General features: G+C 51.0%; 1 protein-coding gene across 1 annotated transcript; it reads left to right on the forward strand.

Annotated features, from left to right (window-relative positions):
• The first annotated feature begins 75 nt into the window (after positions 1–75).
• SLC41A1 (solute carrier family 41 member 1) lies at positions 76–18063 on the forward strand. The gene is made up of 11 exons (XM_036398500.1): positions 76–157; positions 478–1580; positions 5213–5320; positions 9601–9672; positions 11412–11556; positions 11651–11797; positions 12316–12463; positions 12536–12615; positions 13063–13197; positions 13981–14129; positions 15495–18063. The coding sequence occupies exons 2-11, from the start codon at positions 1245–1247 to the stop codon at positions 15678–15680; spliced, it is 1506 nt and encodes a 501-aa protein (XP_036254393.1). The 5' UTR covers positions 76–157; positions 478–1244; the 3' UTR covers positions 15681–18063.
• Positions 18064–19458: the final 1395 nt, after the last annotated feature.

Here is a 19458-nt window from a genome sequence, read left to right on the forward strand (position 1 = left end):
GCGGCGGGGCGGGCGCGGCCGCCATTGGCCGGCGGTGATGTCAGGGCGGCGCGGGGCGGGGCCCGGCGGGGCAGAGCGCGGGGCGGCGGAGGAGCCGCGGGTGCGCAGCGGGAGCGGAGCGAGCGGCACCGGGCGGTACCGGCACCGCGGGGACACGGTACCGGCACCGCGGGGACACGGGCGGCGGTACCGTGGGGACCGGCCGGGCGGCAGCCCCGTTCCGCATCCCCGCGGGGATCCGCTCCGGAGCTGGCGGCTCGCGGGGCGCTGCGGGAGGCGGGAGGAGCCCCGGCCGCGGGGATCGCCCTGCGGGTCCCTCCCGGGGTCCCGGTGCCCCCGGCTCAGCCGCTGAGGGTGCCCGGGGAAGCGGGAGCGCAGCCGGGGGAGAGGTGGGGGTACGGCGAAGGTTGGAGGAAACGGATGGAGCGGCTGCCACGGGACCCCCCGGAATATCGGCTTTCCTCCCGTGTGTTTCAGGTGACGGGCGAGCTCTCGGGAAAGCGCGTTGTGTGCCAGGCTGCCCCAATGCCGGCCCCCACCCTGCAGCCGGGCCAGCTCCGTGAGTAACCCTCGCTGGGAGCTGCTGTTGGTGCGAGTAACAGGAACTGTGCTGGCCTCGTGCTGCTGGGGGAGGAATCCTGCTGCGGGAGGAGGAGGAGGAGGAGGGCGGCAGGGACACTCGGAGCCTGCTGGAATCGCTGGCTGTTGTGGCAGAAAGCCCGCAGGAGCCTTCAAAGGGGAATCCCGCAGAGCGACGGTGCCGCTGGCAAAGCCCTGGCAGCAAGAAGAGCCTGAGTGGGATCATGTCTAAAAGCCAATCCTCTCCTTCGGTGTTCCTTTAAGCTTCTACATCCTTTACTTCGTCTGCTTTTCCCTCTGCCCCGTCACATCTGCTGGAGAAAAGCTGGGAGGACATGCACTAAGGCATCGCACATCTCGGGAGGAGAGCTCGGATCGTGCCTCGGCGGCTGCAGCAGCACAGAGCGCTGGGGAGGAGCAGAGCCAGGGGGAACTGAACCATTCCCAGCTCCTGCCCTGTCCCCTGTGCTCCGTGTCCCTGCTTGATGGGGATCTCTGCCGCAGGAGCAGGCTCCGCACTCCCGGGCGGGCGAGCAGGGCTGGCACAGCTCCCTCCTGGATGCTGGCAAGGCCGTGTGGATAAGCTGCTGGCAGAAGATCCCTCCTGGAGCAGCTGCTGGCTGTAGGCCCAGCGAGCCAAGGGTCAGGAGAGCGTGTCCTGCAGCATGACATCCACGCTGGAGCACAAGGATCCCCCCCAGGCCAACGGGGACTGCGGGCAGCCCGCGGGGCCCGAGCATTTCCTGCGGCCCGAGGGCACCGCCGTGGACCTGGTGGTGCTGGAGTCCCGTGCCAACGCCAAAGGGGTGAGGGAGGAGGATGCTCTGCTGGAAAACGGCAGCCAGAGCAACGAGAGCGATGACACCAGCACGGAGCGGGGGCCTGAGCCCCCCTCGCCCCTGAAGGAGACCTCGTTTTCCATCGGGCTGCAGGTGCTGTTCCCCTTCCTGCTGGCTGGATTTGGCACGGTGGCTGCTGGAATGGTGCTGGACATCGTGCAGGTAGGGCTGGGATGGTGCAGGTAGGGCTGGGGTGGGGCTGGACGTGGTGCAGGTAGGGCTGGACATGGTGCAGGTAGGGCTGGACATGGTGCAGGTAGGGCTGGGGTGGGGCTGGACATGGTGCAGGTAGGGCTGGGATGGTGCAGGTAGGGCTGGGGTGGGGCTGGACGTGGTGCAGGTAGGGCTGGGATAGGGCTGGGATGGTGCAGGTAGGGCTGGGGTGGGGCTGGACATGGTGCAGGTAGGGCTGGGATAGGGCTGGGGTGGTGCAGGTAGGGCTGGGATGGTGCTGGACATGGTGCAGGTAGGGCTGGGATGGTGCTGGACATGGTGCAGGTAGGGCTGGTGCTCCCCTGGCACTCTGCAGGGCTGGGTGGGATAAAGGACTAATAAAGGAATAATAAAGGACTAATAAAGGAATAATAAAGGAATAGCCAAGGAATACAAGGGCTGCAATAAAGGAATGCCAGGGCTGCTTCAGCAACGGGGAGGAGGGAAAACAGTTTATCCTTGGTGTGCTGGGTGGGGATGGGGGAGATGGGGGAGCCCTCCATCTCCTTGTGCCAACCCTGGCTTTGTAAATTCAGCTCAGGTAATTTAAGGAGGTGGAAGAGAAGTGAGGAATGAAGGAGGGAGAGGGCACTCAGAGGAGAAGATGCAGCCTGTGCATCACAGCTGGAAACAAATCCCTTCCCTGCTGCTGTCTGGGGACACCCCAGCCCTGGGACTGGCTCCTCTTGTCCTTTTCCCACTCAGGTGCTGGCTGTGCTGGCCCAGGCTGTGCCAGCCAGGGAAATGTTTCCCTCCGTGTGTGCCAGGCTCATTCCAGAGCTTCCTGCACCATTCCTTGTGCCCTGGAGGCACCCAGGGATGACAGGAGAGTTCCCCCTGGAAAGGCTGTGCTGGTGACTTTTAGGAAAGGCCAGCAGGGAGCTGGCAGCTCCCCCTGGATGCAAACTGAGGTGTTCCCTGTGGGAATGTGCCAGCCTGGCCGTGTTTCCATGTGGGAACGCTGCCTTTGCAGACGGAGCTGCTCGCCCCGCGTCCCCCAGGCGTGCCTGGCAGCAGATCAGCTTCTCCTGGGCAGAGCCTCCCCTCCTTGGGGCACAGCACTGGGCTCTGGGGTGGGGACGCGGCCATCTGGGAGCTGTGGGCAGCCAAAATCTGCTCAGCTTGGAGCTGCTGGGCCGGGTAAACAAGGCCTGGCGGTGTGGGCAGCGAGAGGCTCCGGTGTCAGCCCCCGTGCCAGGAAGTCAGAGGGGTTTTTTTGGGATCTGTGGGCGCTCAGGCAGCCGCTCCTCAGGGCTGCCCTGCCCACAGCAGCAGCTTCCCTGCGTGCCTTTGAGCTCTGCTCATCCCCTCCTGGTGGGACCTGCTGGGACGGCTGGGAAGTGACTGCAAACAGGAAAGGCTGGACGGGGGAAATTAATCCAGGACAGCTTTACTGGAATCGTTTTCTGAAAAAAATAAAGAAGTTTCAAGCGTGTTTTCCCTTCACAAGGTCCTTGCCTGGCTCTTCTGGAAGTTCCCCAAAGTGATTTGAGCCCAAGCTAAAGTTTTTCCTGGAGCAGGCACTGCCCTTGTGGTCAGTGTTGACACATGGTGTTCATAATGTCACTTCTCATCTTTCATGCTCTAAACTACACTGAAGCCTTCAGCACTTTCACAGTGTTCTGGACAATTTTTGTCAGCAGTTATTTGCAATTCAATCAACTACACAACTAAATTATTCCTTAATGAAGTTCACCTTCAGGATGCCCTTTTAGAAAATCAGGATTTGAAGGAAAAACAGAAATTTGAGAGCTACAATAGAAGGGGCTGGGAGACTCTGGCTCAGCCCTGTGTTCTGATTCCTGTGGCCTTTAGGAGTAAAACTTTGTAATTCCTGTGGAATTCCCACAGCAGCTCAGCCTGTGCTGCCAGCAGCTCCAACTCCCTTTGGCCTTGGGATTAAATTCCCATGGCTGGGAAGGAGGATGGATGATTTTTCCAGAACCACCCAGGTCCAGCTCACCCCTCCAGAGCTGCATGGGATCCTGGGCAGATGCTGAAGGACTATTATTATTATTATTGTTATTGTTGTTATTATATTTCATTATTTCATTATTATATAATAAAGGCTATGAGTCTTTGCTGTGTCTTGCAAATATATATATTATATTATTTGACTATATAGTTATTATATTATATAATTATATATATAATATATAATTATATAATGTCTATTATTATATTATAAATATAAAAAATATATAAAATATATATTTTATATATAAAATTTTTATATATTTATAAAATGTTATTATACTGTATAATTATTGTTATTATATTATGTTATTAATACAAGATATATATCATTCTATATGTATATAATTGTATGATATATATAAAATTTTACATGCAAATTCTTATATTTATAAAATTATATTATACTATATAATTATTATATTAATACATTATTTTATTATTATAATAGATGTCATTATTTTATTATTATAATATATATAATTCTATAATGTATATCATTTTGTATATATATGTATATACATATATATATGTATATACATATATATATATATATATATATATATATATATATATAAAGTTTATATATATATATATATATAAAGTTTATATATATATATATTTGCAAGACACAGCAAAGGCTTTCAGCTGAGATTGACCAAACTCCAGCACTCAAATCTGCCAAAAACTGCAAGTACTGGGCAAAGCCTCTCCATGTTTCCCTGTTTTGGCCTCTGGGTGTGTAAACATTTTGTCCCTGGGGACTCTCTGGGGGATTTTCACTGGAAGTTGCTGGCTCAGGGCTGTTTTGTCAGCCCGGCAGGGCTGTGCTCACTGCTGCAAATGTCACAGTGGGAAATCCCCAGTGTGGCAGCAGGAGGGGCACTGGGGGCTCTCAGGGCTGTGACAGAGGGGACAGGGAGGGGTGGCACTGAGCACAGAGCCAAGGCTGGCACCAGCCACAGGGAGATGGGCTGGATTTATTGAGTGTGCTTGGGTGAGATTTGCTGATTTTATTGAGTGTGTTTGGGTGAGATGGGCTGGATTTATTGAGTGTGATTTGGTGAGATGGGCTGGATTTACTGAGTCTGCTTGGGTGAGATGGGCTGGATTTATTGAGTGTGCTTGGGTGAGATTTGCTGATTTTATTGAGTGTGTTTGGGTGAGATGGGCTGGATTTATTGACTGTGTTTGGGTGAGATGGGCTGGATTTATTGAGTGTGTTTGGGTGAGATTTGCTGATTTTATTGACTGTGCTTTGGTGACATTTCCTGGTTTTGGTGAGATTGGCTGGATTTATTGAGTGTGATTTGGTGAGATGGGCTGGATTTACTGAGTGTGCTTGGGTGAGATTTGTTGGATTTATTGAGTGTGTTTGGGTGAGATTTGCTGGTTTTATTGAATGTGCTTTGGTGACATTTCCTGGTTTTATTGAGTGTGCTTTGCTGACATTTCCTGGTTTTGGTGAGATGTGCTGGTTTTATTGAGTGTGCTTTGGTGAGATTGGCTGGTTTTATTGAACGTGCTTTAATGTGAGATTTGCTGGTTTTATTGAATGTGCTTTGGTGACATTTCCTGGTTTTACTGAATGTGCTTTAACCTTGCAGCACTGGGACGTCTTCAAACAGGTCACTGAGGTGTTCATCTTGGTTCCTGCTCTGCTGGGGCTGAAGGGGAACCTGGAGATGACCCTGGCATCCCGCCTGTCCACAGCTGTGAGTGCCCAGGAGCTGGGGAGGCACAGGGACACCTGCTTCGTGTGTGTGTGGGAGGGTAAAATTCCCAAATTTCCCCCTGTGAGTGACCCCAGGCACCCCAGAGCCCGGGGTCCAGCTGTGCTGGGAAGGTGTTTACACCCTGCTGGCTGATGGGATGTGAAGGGTTAATGGTGCTGGAGCTTTGCTGCCAGCTCAGGTGCTGTGCTGGGGCTGGGATCCAGCTGTCCCAGCAGGAACTGGGCACAGGAATGTCCCCGGGGCAGGAGGGGGCCTGGGGACAGCTGGGGAGCACAGGGGAGCTGGCAGGGAGAGTGACCAGGGATGGAGGTCACAGCTGGGCTTTTGTCCTGCTGGAACTGGCTCTGGCCATGGAGATGAATCAAAAATTGGGTTGAAGCAAATATGGAATTGAAGCAAATATGGAATTGAAGCAAATATGGAATTGAATCAAACATGGAATTGAAGCAAATATGGAATTGAATCAAGTACAGGGTTGAACCAAATTTAGGGTTGAATCCAGTGATCTATTAGCACTTGTTAGTTTTATTTACTTCCTTCTGCCATGCAGATGTGCCTGTAGATCAACCAAAAATGAATGTTTAGGTTGCCATAGCCAAATCAACAGGCTCCAACAGCATGTTTTTAACCACTTGTAGCCCAGACAAAGCCTTTGTGACCTGTTTGGTCAATGTGCCAGTGCCAGTGCCAGCCAAGGAGTGGCCAATACCCAGTTGTGACAGTTATTGGTGTGAGGCTGCCAAGGAGACAAATCCCATAACCCAAATTCTGCTGGGCTCATCCCCTTCCTTTGAGCCCTTGCTGCAGGAGAGGGCACAGCAGAGCTGCACAGGGCTCTCTCTGGGTCTCTGGGTCTCCTCTCCTCCAGGGACAGAGGCTGAGCTTTGTTCAACCCTTCTCTCTGAAACAACCAAACCAACAATTCCCTTTGTTTGTCTCCCTCTCCACTGTTGGCATCCTTGGATCTTTGCTGTCCTGGCTCCAGGGACCCTCTCCCTGCTGCTCGGGGGGTGCTTGGCCCTTGTGTGTCCCCTCCTGGAGCAGCTTTGGCCCAGGACCCAGCCTGTGGCCAGTCAGGAGTGCAGAACTTGGCCCCACCTGCCCCGGGCACACCAGCACAGGCTCCTGCCCTGTCCTGCTGCTTCCTCCTGTCCCCAGAGGCTTTGGCCTCTGCCTTCCCTCCTGTGCTCCCCAAATCATGGAATTGAAGCTGCAGGAGCATCCAGGAGCCTCCCCATGCCTGCTGGCACAGGAGCACCTCTGCTCCCAGGTGGGTGTAGGGAGCTCCTCCCTGCCCACAGCTCCCTGCATTTGTGGGTCCCAACAAATTTTCCAAAAAAATCTCCTTGTTTAGGATTTTTCTTCTAAGAAGCTGAGAAGCTTCAGAGAAAAAGGAAAACAATAATTCTTTCATCGTTTTTTTCTGTGTTTTGCTGCTTTAGAATGTGTTTGGAGATTGTTTATCTAACAGGTGATTGTTTAATTGGTTTAATGTGAATTGTGTTGACTCTTTGGCCAATCAGGGCCAGACTCTGGAAAGAGAGTCACAAGTTTTTATTTTTATATTTTTAACCTTCTGTAAATATCTTTTTTGTATTCTTTAGGATAGTTTAGTATAGTATTCTTTAATATAATATAATATATTAAAATAATAAATTAGCCTTCTGAAAACACAGAGTCAGATTTATCATTCCTTTCGTCATCTGGGCACCCCATAAATACAATACAAGTGTTACATTCATATTTTCCAAAAAATCTCTTTAAGATTTTTTCTTCTAAGAAGCTGAGAAGCTTCAGAGAAGAAGGAAAATAATTATTTCATGTTTTTTTCTGTGTTTTGCTGCTTTAGAATGTGTTTGGAGATTGTTTATCTAACAGGTGATTGTTTAATTGGTTTAATGTGAATTGTGTTGACTCTTTGGCCAAGCTGTGTCAGACTCTGGAAAGAGAGTCACAAGTTTTTATTTTTATATTTTTAACCTTCTGTAAATATCCTTTTTGTATTCTTTAGTATAGTTTTCTAATATAATATAATATAATATAATATAATATAATATAATATAATATAATATAATATAATATAATATAATATAATATAATATAATATAATATAATATAATATAGTATATTATAATATAGTAATTTAATATAATATAGTATATTAAAATAATATAATATAGTATATTTAAAATAATATAATATAGTATATTAAGATAATTTCTTTAATATAGTATAGTATATTAAATATACTTTAATATAATATAGTATATTAAAATAATAAATTCGCCTTCTGAGAGCATACAGTCAGATTTACCATTCCTTCCTTTGTCTGGGCACAAATACAATCCCAAGCTCTCTCCACAGCCTGGAGTCCTTTCTCAGGCTTTGGGTTCCTAATTAGTGCTGCCTTAAGGCACCTCAGAAATTCCTTTCACAATTAAGAGGCAAAACTCCTCCATTAGTTAAAGGATTAAGGGAGGTTATGCTAATCCCAGCCTAATTGCCACGGGGCTGGAATTTTAAGGTCAGGCTTCTTATGGAGCTCAAATTCCTGTGCTGGCTGTGCTGCTCCACTCAGCTTTTTGTTGGTTTTCCCCCATTCCTTCCTCCTCCCTGCCCAGAATTTGCCCCAGAGATGGGAGCATCTCAGTAAAGCACATCCAGCAAGGAGAGCAGGGGGGTCAATCAATCAGTTAATTAATCAAATTAATCAGTTTCCGGATTTCTTGTTTTATTTTCCACCTGAGAGGAGGAAATTGCTGCTGTTTTGCACAAGTTTGAAGAAGTTTAGGATGCAGTGCTGTAGGTTTTTGTGTCATAGCATGATTGGCTAAGAAAGCTCACACTGCAGCATGAGTCCATAAGATGAAATATTTAAAGATTGGGTCAAAACCATAAATACCCTTCTTGGCAGTGTTTTATTGGTCAATAAATCCTTTAAAAGTCTTGTAACTAAGGGTCTTGAGACCTTCTGAGCCATGCAGTGGAGATGTGAGCTGAACTCACCCTTCCTGTCTGTGTGGAGGATAAGAAAAATAAATCCCATCATCGAAAAAACTCAGAGGTCCCTTCTTTAACTCCTTCAAAATTCAAAATGCATTCCTTCAAAGTGCATTTCCCACTCCAGTGTTTGAGCCTCTCCCTTGTTTCCTGAGTTCATCAGCTTCTAATGATGCAAATTTGGTATAAATTTACTCAATTGGGTATAAATTTACCCATTGTTCCCATAAAGCCCCTGGAGGTGGCAGGGAGGAGCAGATCTCATACCCTGCAGCGATTCCTCTGCCTTATTTTGGCTCCTACAGCAGGAATTGAAGCATTTCCACCTCCTGCTCCTGCTCGGTGTCCCCCACAGTGACATTTCCTGGGTTATTTTTTAATCCTGGTCATCCTGCTCAGCCTCTCCCTGTGCCAGGGCTGCCCTGCTCCTTTCTGTGTCCCCATGTGTCCCCAGCCTTGTTTGCTCAGCTTTTCCCAGCAGCTTTCCCTGGCTTTGCTGCTGACCTGGGGCAGCCTGACCCAGCCAGGCCCAGCAGAGTGAGGGCCCTGGGCAATGCAGTTTGTGGCTGCAGGGGTGTCATGGATATATTTTATGGAAAATCCTTTCCTTAGGGTCTTTTCTCTTGAGAAGCCTCAGAGAGGAAATGCAACCAATGGTTATCTGCTGCTGTGGGATGCAACAGGGGCATCTGGGATTGGGCTCATGGGGTTGTTTTTAATTAATGGCCAATCACAGCCCAGCTGGCTCGAACTCTCTGGTCAGTCACAAGATTTTATTATCATTCTTTTCCCCTTTCCCCTTCCCCTTTTCCCTTTTCCTTTCCCTTCCTCTCATATTCTTTTAATAGAATATAGATATCATAATTGAATATATATTATCATAAAAGAATAAATCAGCCTTCTGAAACATGGAGTCAAGATTCTCATCTCCTCCCTCATCCTGGGACCCCAGTGAACACCACCACACAGGGGCACAGAGAGATCTTGTTGATTTTGCAGCATTCCCATCAGATTTTTGGTTGGTGACACCAAAAATTTTGGATTTTTGGTTGGTGACACCAAAAATTTTGGATTTTTGGTTGGTGACACCAAAATTTTAGGATTTTTGGTTGGTGTTGATTCCCCTTTGCACTCCCTTTTCTGCTGAATTGTTCTCCTGAGGGTTTGAGTCCCCTCCTGCTCCTGGCAGGCAGGAATGTGGCTGTTGGCGGGTGTGAAGGGCTGCCAGGCTGCAATGGTGTCTGATTTTCCTCTTACAGGCTAACATTGGCCAAATGGATTCACACAAAGAGCTCTGGAAGATGATTACAGGGAACATGGCTCTGATACAGGTACGCAGAGGGAAGGGGAATATTCCCAGCTGGGACAAGCCCAGTTTGGCAGGTGTGGGAGGCTTCAGTGCCTGGGATTTGCTGTTTGTGTCTGATGGTGGCCCTGCAGGCTGGGCTGGGTGTTGCCATGCTGGATTCTGATCCCCCTGGGTGGGGTTTCCCTCCTGGCATCATAGAATAAAATCATGGAATGGTTTGGGTTGGAAGGGACCTTAAAGTTCATGCCAGTTTTCAGCTTCCTTTGCTGCCTCTGTTGGGGTCAGGATTGAAGGCACTTGAGCTGATAGTTCATGTTCACACTCAGGTGTTTGTGGTTTCTTATCAGTGTTACAGTCTCACAGCCTGAGTTCTGCAGTCTCATTAACAAGGCACAAAATGGCCAACTATCTCCTGTTCCAAGGTCTTTTCAGGCTAAATATCCAATTAAGAAATAACACCTAAATTATTTTCACTTTTAACCCAATAACTGATCCCTCAAAGCCCTCAGTGTGGACTTTTCTGTCCAATTACAAAATACCACCCAAACCCATGAAGAAGGAAGAAAAAAGGTAAAGAAGAACAACCTAAAACCTCCATCTTGCTTCATATTTGTTCCTGTATTCTAAAACCCCAAACTCTTAAGTTTTCCACCCTGTAACATTGCACACTTTTAACCAAGAACACACCCATACTCCCAGTGCTGTTAATCAATTTTGGAAGCCTTCTCCACAGCCTCAGGGGGTCAGAGTCTGTTAGCACAGAAAGTTTAAAATTCTCAGCATCCAGAACTCCAACAAGCTCATCCATTTCCCATGGGCAGTGACACCTTCCACTCTCCCAGGCTGCTCTAACCTGGCCATGGGCACTTCCAGGGATGAGGCAGCTACAGCTGGGCAAGGTTTCCTACAATCACAGAATCACCGGGTTGGGAGAGACCTTCAAGATCGTGGAGTCCAACCCAGCCCCAACCCCTCAACTGAACCCTGGCCCCCAGTGCCACATCCAGGCTTTGTTAAACACCCCCAGGGATGGGGACTCCACCACCTCCCCGGGCAGAACATTCCAGAACTTTATTGTCAGATTATGCTCTTTTCTGACCCAGAGATGGGGCAACTCAGAGGCATCTTAAAAACTTTTATTCCCTTTTCAGTCTCATGTGAAGGGTGAGACAACACAGGTGTTATAATTCACACCATCACAATCAGAAGTTAACTATTTCCTAATTACAACACATCACAAGTGTTTCTTGGCCTATCAGCTTTTGCCACACCATGCTGTAAATGCCTAATTCTCTACAAATTCATTTCCCACACTTTATCACCCTTTCAGGAAAAAACTTTTCCCTGCTATCCAGCCTGAATTTCCCTTGGTGCAGCTCGAGGCTGTGTGCTCTGGTTGTGTCAGTGCCTGGAGACAGAGCCCAGCCCCAGCTGAGCACAGGCACCTTTCAGGAGCTGCAGAGTGATGGGGGCAGCCCTGAGTCTCCTTTGCTCCAGGCTGAGCACCCCCAGCTCCCTCAGGGCTTCCTCACAGGGTTTGTGTGTTCCCAGCCCCTCTCCAGCCTCGTTGCCTCTTCTAGACATACTCAAGTTCTCCCCACTCCCTGGGACTGTCCTGGTGTCTTGGTGTCCCTGTGCTTTCCATTTCCAGCTCCAGTCCATGGTGGGACTGTCCTGGTGTCCCTGTGCTTTCCATTTCCAGCTCCAGTCCATGGTGGGACTGTCCTGGTGTCTTGGTGACCCTGTGCTTTCCATTTCCAGGTCCAGGCCACCGTGGTTGGTTTCCTGGCCTCGATTGCAGCCGTGGTGTTTGGGTGGATCCCAGATGGGCACTTCAGCATGGACCACGCTGTGCTGCTGTGTGCCAGCAGCGTGGCCACTGCCTTCATTGCTTCCCTAGTCCTGGGTGAGAGTCCCCCCTCTGCTGTGCCCCCTCCTCCTGAAATATTAACCTCCCCTTGGCTTTATCTTGGGGTTTTTTTGCCTCTTTCTGGTTACAGGCATGATTATGATTGGGGTGATCATTGGCTCCAAGAAGATGGGGATCAATCCTGACAACGTGGCCACGCCGATCGCTGCCAGCCTGGGGGACCTCATCACCCTGGCCCTGCTCTCAGGGATCAGCTGGGGCCTGTACAAGGAGCTGGGTGAGGAGCAGCAAAAGGCTCAGGCTCTGCCTGCTCCTTGCTGTGTCCCCCTCTCATTTCTTCACCCTCTTCCTCTGGAATCTGCCTCGGGGTGTGTGGGGTTCCTGCTCTGGAGCTCCCTCAGTTGGGCTTAGTCCAGGTTAGGGGAGGGGATGGAGCCTCTCACTGCCTGGAACTCTTCCTCCTCTCTAGGTGAGGTGCTCAGGGAGAGCTCCCTCCTTCCTCCCTCCTTCCTCCTCCTCCTTCCCTCCCTGGGACACGGGGCTGGGACTCAGCCAGGTTCATCCTGGGCTGAAGGAGCAGCTGCCCAGGAGTGGGAAGCAGGGATAAGAGCTGGAATTGCAGAGATCTCACTCAGATCTGCTGGTGAACACATCCAGGTGTTTTAGAGGCTACAGCTGTGACAAGGAACCCCACCACATCCTGCAGACTCCAGGCTGCCCTGGACTGTCCCTGGAGCTCCTGAGGGACGTGGCCTTGACTTTTCTGCTTCTTTTTCTGTTTCTCCCCCTGCCCAGAGGGCAGAGCCTACGCGAACCCCTTGGTGTGCGCCTTCTTCCTGTCCCTGCTGCCCATCTGGATCATCATTGCCAGGAGGAATTCTGCCACCAGGGAGGTGCTCTACTCGGGCTGGGAGCCTGTCATCATTGCCATGGCCATCAGCAGGTGAGCCTGGCCCTGGCCTGTGCCCAGAGCCCCCCAGGTGAGCCCAGCACTGACCGCCCCTCTCCCCTGCAGCGTCGGGGGGCTCATTTTGGACAGGACGGTGTCGGACCCCAACTTTGCTGGCATGGCAGTGTTCACCCCAGTCATCAATGGTGAGTCCTGCCCGCCCTGGGCTGCAGCTCTTGGCAAACTGGGCTGGTCTGGGGCTTCAGGACACTCATTCTCTCTCGGGGCACACCCTGTGCCACCCTGTCACCCTTTGTTCTTGGCTAACTGGGATGGTCTGGGATTTCAGGACACTCATTCTCCTCTAGGACACACGGGTTTGGCTCCCCTGTCACCCTCTGCTCTTGGCAAACTGGGGTGGTCTGGAACTTCAGGACACTCATTCTCCTCTGGGGCACCTCCTTTTCCCCCTTCTTTCCTTTCCTTTTCCCCCTTCTTTCCTTTCCTTTTCCCCCTTCCTTTTTTCCCCCTATTCTTTCTTTCTTGCTTTCCATGCCAACAACCTTGGTGGGTAATTCTTCCAGGGCTAAACACTGGAAGAATTCCTCTTCTCAGACTTCTCTCTGGCTCACAGAAATCCACCTCTCCCACAGGTGTGGGTGGCAACCTGGTGGCAGTGCAGGCCAGCCGAATCTCCACCTACCTGCACATGAGTGGGGAGCCTGGAGAAGGCCCTGGCACAGCCCCTCGGAAGTGCCCCAGCCCCTGCAGCACCTTCTGCAGCTCAGGTACAGCCCTGGAGGGCAGGGCTTGGTGCCAGCTGGGCTCCCTGGGCACAGCCAAGGGGGCACAGCCCTGCTCAGGTCAGGCTGGGGCTGCCCTGCCTGACTGGGGAGGGGAAATGGGAGTGTGGGGTGTCCTGAGCTGGAAGGGGATTTGGGGATGTCTCGGTTTGAGCAGACAGGTTCTGCTAAGGAAGGCAAGAAACGGGAAATTATAAACTCCCCTCCCTCCAAATTGTTATCAATTTGAAGTTAAGGGGCTCTCAGGCAAAGATGTGGGAGCAGGAATAACAGTTATTTATTATCCTGAGCTGGAAGGGGATTTGTGGATGTCTTGGTTTGAACAGACAGGTTCTGCTCAGGAAGGCAAGAGGCACCCCCTGAAATAGGAAATGCAAGCCCCCTCCCCCCAAATTATTATAATTCTGAAATTATGAGGCTCTCAGGCAAAGATGTGGGAATAGGAATAACAGTTCTTTATTATCCTGAGCAGGAAGGGGATTTGTGGATGTCTTGGTTTGAAAAGCCAGGTTCTGCTCAGGGAAGGCAAGAGGCTCCCCCTGAAATAGGAAATGTAAACCTATATATTTATATTTTATAAAATGCATTAAATATATATTTTATATTAAAAATATAAAATATATTTTACAATAATTTACAATTATTTACAATGAGTTATTTTCGCTACAAGAACGTAAACATCAGAAGGCTTAGAAAATCTTAAAAAAATCAGGGTGTGACACTTGGGCACTTCCAGGGTCTGAATCTGTCCTTCTGTGCCCTTTGCAGACGTGAACTCCCGCTCTGCCCGTGTGCTCTTCCTGCTGGTGGTGCCCGGGCACCTGGTGTTCCTCTACACCATCCACTCCATGCAGGGGGGACACACCACGCTCACCCTCATCTTCATCGTCTTTTACATGACAGCAGCACTGCTCCAGGTGAGCTGGGAGCCCTGAGGGGCTGGGCTGCCTCAGGGGACACAGGTGGCACCTGCTCAGGTGTCCCTGTCCCTGCCCAGAGATCCTGTGCTGGGCAGAGGGATCCTTCAGGAATTCCTTCGTGAGCACCTGAGCACACAATTCTTCCATCCTGCCATTCCTGGGGAGTTTCAAAATCTGCCTTTTGTCTCTTTTTATAGTCTTTTTGGTAGCCAAAGTGTGCTGATCTGTCCTGGGGGGTGATTTGGCAATTTGGAAAGGCCTGGTGATGAAAAGAGGATGTGGAATTTGGCAGGGAATGTGTGCCCTGTGCTGCCCTTTGCCCTGGCATTCCCTGGGGCTGGGGGAGCCCATGGGGCTGTGAGGGACACAAGACCCAAAGGCCTGGGAGGACCCTCTGCAGATTTTGTTGTGGCCATGGGGTTAATTGTTCCCATGGGGTTGTTGTGGGGTTGTTGTGCCCACAGGGTTAATTGTTCCCATAGGGTTAATTGTTCCCATAGGGTTAATTGTTCCCATGGGGTTGTTGTGGGGTTGTTGTGGCCTGTGGGGTTGTTGTGCCCACAGGGTTAATTGTTCCCATAGGGTTAATTGTGGCCATGGGGTGGTTGTGCCATGGTGTTGTTGTTCCCATGGAGTTATTGTGGCCACGGGGCTGTTGTGGTCCATGGGGTTAATTGTGCCTGTGGGGTTGTTGTGGCCCATGGGGTTGTTGTGGCCCATGGGGTTAATTGTGCCTGTGGGATTAATTGTTCCCATGGAATTATTGTGGCCTATGGGGTTAATTGTGGCATTAATTGTGGCCCACGGGGTTGTTGTTCCCACGGGGTTGTTGTTCCCATGGGGTGGTTGTGCCCATGGGGTTGTGCTCCCCAGGGCCAGGCAGGGCCGCCGTGGGACTTTTAGGGCCGCAGTGGGGGTCACAGGGCCGCTGTGGGGTCGCAGTGGGGTCCCAGGGCCGCAGTGGGGGTCACAGGGCTGCAGTGGGGTCTGCAGGGCCGCAGTGGGGGTGTACAGGGCCGCAGTGGGGTCACAGGGCCGCTGTGGGGGTCACAGGGCTGCTGTGGGGGTCACAGGGCCGCTGTGGGGGTCACAGGGCCGCAGTGGGGTCACAGGGCTGCTGTGGGGGTCACAGGGCCGCTGTGGGGGTCACAGGGCCGCAGTGGGGTCACAGGGCCGCTGTGGGGTCACAGGGCCGCTGTGGGGTCTGCAGGGCTGCCATAGGGTCTGCAGGGCTGCAGTGGGGTCTGCAGGGCCACAGTGGGGTCGCAGGGCCGCTGTGGGGTCGCAGGGCTGCCGTGGGGCTGCAGAGTTGCTGTGGGGTCACACAGGGGCTCAGGGCTGTGCCCGCCGTGGCTCTTGCAGGTGCTGATCCTGCTCTACATCGCAGACTGGATGGTGCACTGGATGTGGGGCAGGCACCTGGACCCCGACAACTTCTCCATCCCGTACCTGACAGCCCTGGGGGACCTGATTGGGACAGGGCTGCTGGCCCTCAGCTTCCACGTGCTCTGGCTCATCGGGGACAGGGACTCCGACGTTGGGGATTAAACCTCCCTGCTCCTCCCTTCCCACAGCTCTCCTCCTTCCATTTGTTGTTTCTTTGCTTCTCCCCCTCCTGCCACCCCTCACCCTGGAAGATTTCACCTTTGATACTGGATTCTCATTATTTTCAATGGGAATTTTACCTGGTTTATATTTCAAGCCGAGTTTGTAAAAAAGAAAAATCTTACCTAGTTTTGGGAAGGACAAACAAACAAACAAACAAAAAGTGTAACGAGACAATCACTAAGTGCAATTTTCGTAGCAGTTGTGTCTGAACCAAGGTTCCAGAGAAGTTCCTGCTCAGTCAGGTCATGCAGGGAGCCCCCCCTGCCCCCTCCCTCGAGGTGCAGGGCTGCTTTTTTTGCTTCATAAGCGTTTTTTAAACCCTGCAGGTGGAGCTCAGGTCTGTTCAGCTGAGCTGGCACCTTCCAGCCAAGCACAACCTCACAGCCCAGGGCATGGGCTACACCTGCCTTGGCTCCCTGAAGCTCCAGCCTGGGCCCACACCCAGAAATGGGGAGTGTCTGTGAAGGGAGATGAGGAGAATGGTGAGGAAGGCTCCTGTGTTCACCCCAGGAATGTGAGTGAGCTCATTTGGGACCCCCAGCTCCTGGCTGGGCTCTGCTGGCAGCTTCAGGCTCCCTTTTGCCACCCACCCCAGAGTGCAGCACGCTGCTCCTGCCTTGGTGAGCTGAGCTCAGCTGCCCTGAGCCTGGCCCAGAGGGGCTGGGGGCTCTCCCCACCCATCACCATCACCATCCCCCTGCCAGGGATCCCTGCTGGAGCCCTCCTGGTGCTGCTCCATTCCCCTGGCTGACCTTCCCAGAGGGGTGGATGGACAAACAGCTCCTGGGTTTTGTGCCCAGGTTTCCTTTTGGGCTGCTGAAGGGCTCCTTGCAGGCAGGAAAAGCCACCCAGCAGCTCCCCCAGCTGAGCCTGGGGTGCTCCCAGCTGGGCAGGAGCGTTTTGCTCCTGGTGTCTGTAAGGAAAGGACCTCCAGGGGATTGTTCTGCCAGCTGGAAATGCAGTGTCACACACAGGGGCCTGGCTCTTGGAGCAGGAACAGGAACCAACCCCCTGCCCTGGTGTCAAATCTGGGGTTACTGGGGCTCAGCCCAGCTGGGAGGCCCTGGCTGAGCCCTGGCAGGGCAGGGTTCCCTCCTCTGCTGCTTCCCCTCCTGCTTTTTGTGGAATTCCTGCTCTTCCCCTTAGGCCATGCTGGGAGGGCAGGAAAAACCCACAGCAAGTGCACCCAGAGGGGTAAAACCAAGACCAAAGTTAGGCCAGGCTCAATGTCCCAGGCCAGAGCTGGGCCTGGCTCCAGATGATGCTGTTGGAAAGGAGGGTCAGGATGGAGGAGTTCTGGATTGTTGGAAAACAGGGTCAGGATGGAATTCTGGAAATCCACAGAGCAGATAGAGCCAAACCAGAGCTCCTGGCTGCTCCAGGCCCTGTCTGGAGCTCTGCAAACCCTTCCCTGCTGCTGGAGGTGAGCAGGAGGCAGGGCTGGGCTCCAGGCTGCTCCTCCTGAGCAGGTCTTGTATTTTTGAGGTGATTCCCCCTTTTTTTCCCTTGCTAATCCAGCATCAGGCTCAGTTTCCCTCCTCCTGTGCTCCATGTCCCGTGTGGGAGCAGCTCTCATCCTCCTCTCTCCCCTCTGGTGACATTTCTGAGCTTTCCTTTGGCCAAAGCTGTGCTCAAAGGGAAAAAACCCAACCACAAAACAAACCCTGTCCCTGCTGTGCTGAGCTCTCAGCCCAGGGAATCCTGGAATATTATTTTTTCTGGAGTATTATTTCTGGAATATTATTTTCCTGGAATATTATTTTCTGGAATATTTTTTTTTGGAATATTATTTTCTGGAATATTATATTTTCTGGAATAATATTTTCTGGAATATTCTCAGCTGCTCACCTGATTTCTCTGCCTGATGTTGAGGAATTAAATGCAAGATTTCCTTCCATTAACATTTCAGCTTTTATGGATATAAAGAGAAGCTCTGCTGGCCTTTCTGGCGTCACATCACCACTTAATCCCCCAGGAAAAAATTCCCTAGAGGAGGAATCTGCCTCTCATGGTGGGGCTGGGGGGGGAGTCTGTACATTAAATATGGTCCAAGGTGTGCTTGGGGAATGGTCAGGGAAGAATTTAATTTAAAACTGAGGAATATTGATGGGAAAACAAACAAAAACAAAAGAAACCTCTTCCCACTGGTTGCACTCCAATGCATGCCTACTCTACAGCTGCCTGCAGATGAAAATCCTGGTTTACTCTTTTATTAAAGGAAGAAAAGACTGTCTTAATTATTTATAGTTCCTATAACTGACAGATGTCGACCTAATGGATAAATTATATTTGGTTAAATAAAGATGACATTTATTTATCTGGACTCTGGTGGGTTTTTTTTTTTTCCATCAGGTTGAAGGCCCCACTCAGGTTTTGAGGCTTATTTGAGCTCTCTTTTGATTAGGAGAGTTACAAAAATCAAATAAACTGCTGGGAATGAGGCAAACTGGGATTAGTGTGAGTGCCAGGTGACCTTGGGCAGGTCCTGGCAGCTCCTGGGGGCTCCCAGCAGGAATTCAGGTGTTTGTTCAGCATCCAGGCCCTGCTGCCACGTGGCCTCTCCCTTTTCCTGCTGATTTGGTGGAATAAAAGAGAATAGAAAAGGGTAAATAAGGGTTCTGCCCCTTCTGGGCTGCAGAAAAACCCCTGGAGTTGCAGGAATTGGTGTTTCCCTGCAGGGCTGTCCAGAGCAGGGTCTTGGTGCAGAATCCTGTAGTGTTGTGAGGTTTTTAGGACAAGGTGAGAGAATTTGATTTTAAGTTTTCAGAAGGCTGATTTATATTTGATGATATATTATATTTTTATTTTATGATATATTATTATATTTATATTTTATGATATTATATTAAAAGAAGTTGTATAGTAAAACTATACTAAAGAAAGGATACATCAGAAGGCTAGAAAAGAATGGATAATAAAAACCTGTGACAGACTCAGCGAGTTTGACACAGCTGGCTGTGATTGGTCATTAAATTAAAACAATTCACATGCTGGGTAAACAATTTTCTAAATTGGGGGTGTATGGGGCTGAATCTGGGGGTGCACAGAGCAGGATCAGGATCGGGGGAACAGGGGTGCATGGGGCTGGATCTGGGACTACATGGGGTTGGATCTGGGGGTGCAGGGGGTGTGTGGAGCTGAATCTGGGGGTGCACAGAGCAGATCTGGGGGTGCACAGAGCAGGGTTTGGGGGTGCAGAGAGCAGGATCTGCTGCCACAGGGGGTGCACAGAACAGGATTTGGGGTTGCACAGAGCAGATCTGGGGGGGCACAGAGCAGGGTCTGGGGTTGCACAGAGCAGATCTGGGGGTGCACAGAGCAGGGTTTGGCGTTGCACAGAGCAGATCTGGGGGTGCACAGAGCAGATCTGGGGGTGCACAGAACAGGATTTGGGGTTGCACAGAGCAGGGTTTGGGGTGCACAGAGCAGGGTTTGGGGTTGCACAGAGCAGATCTGGGGGTGCACAGAACAGGATTTGGGGTTGCACAGAGCAGGGTTTGGGGTGCACAGAGCAGAGTTTGGGTTGCACAGAGCAGATCTGGGGGTGCACAGAGCAGGGCTTGGGGTGCACAGAGCAGGGTTTGGGGTTGCACAGAGCAGATCTGGGGGCGCACAGAGCAGGGTTTGGAGGTGCACAGAGCAGGGTTTGGGGGTGCACAGAACAGGATTTGGGGTTGCACAGAGCAGGGTTTGGGGTTGCACAGAGCAGAGTTTGGGG

Source organism: Molothrus ater, chromosome 25, assembly GCF_012460135.2.
Source record: "Molothrus ater isolate BHLD 08-10-18 breed brown headed cowbird chromosome 25, BPBGC_Mater_1.1, whole genome shotgun sequence".
In the NCBI taxonomy this organism is placed as follows: Eukaryota; Metazoa; Chordata; class Aves; order Passeriformes; family Icteridae; genus Molothrus; species Molothrus ater.

Excerpts from the sequence above, each read along its gene's own strand:
- SLC41A1 (XM_036398500.1), top strand. The coding sequence starts at position 1,245 with ATGACATCCACGCTGGAGCACAAGGATCCCCCCCAGGCCAACGGGGAC. Across the intron at positions 1,581-5,212 it reads TGGTGCTGGACATCGTGCAG|CACTGGGACGTCTTCAAACA; the intron begins GTAGGGCTGGGA and ends TTAACCTTGCAG. Across the intron at positions 9,673-11,411 it reads GGAACATGGCTCTGATACAG|GTCCAGGCCACCGTGGTTGG; the intron begins GTACGCAGAGGG and ends TTCCATTTCCAG.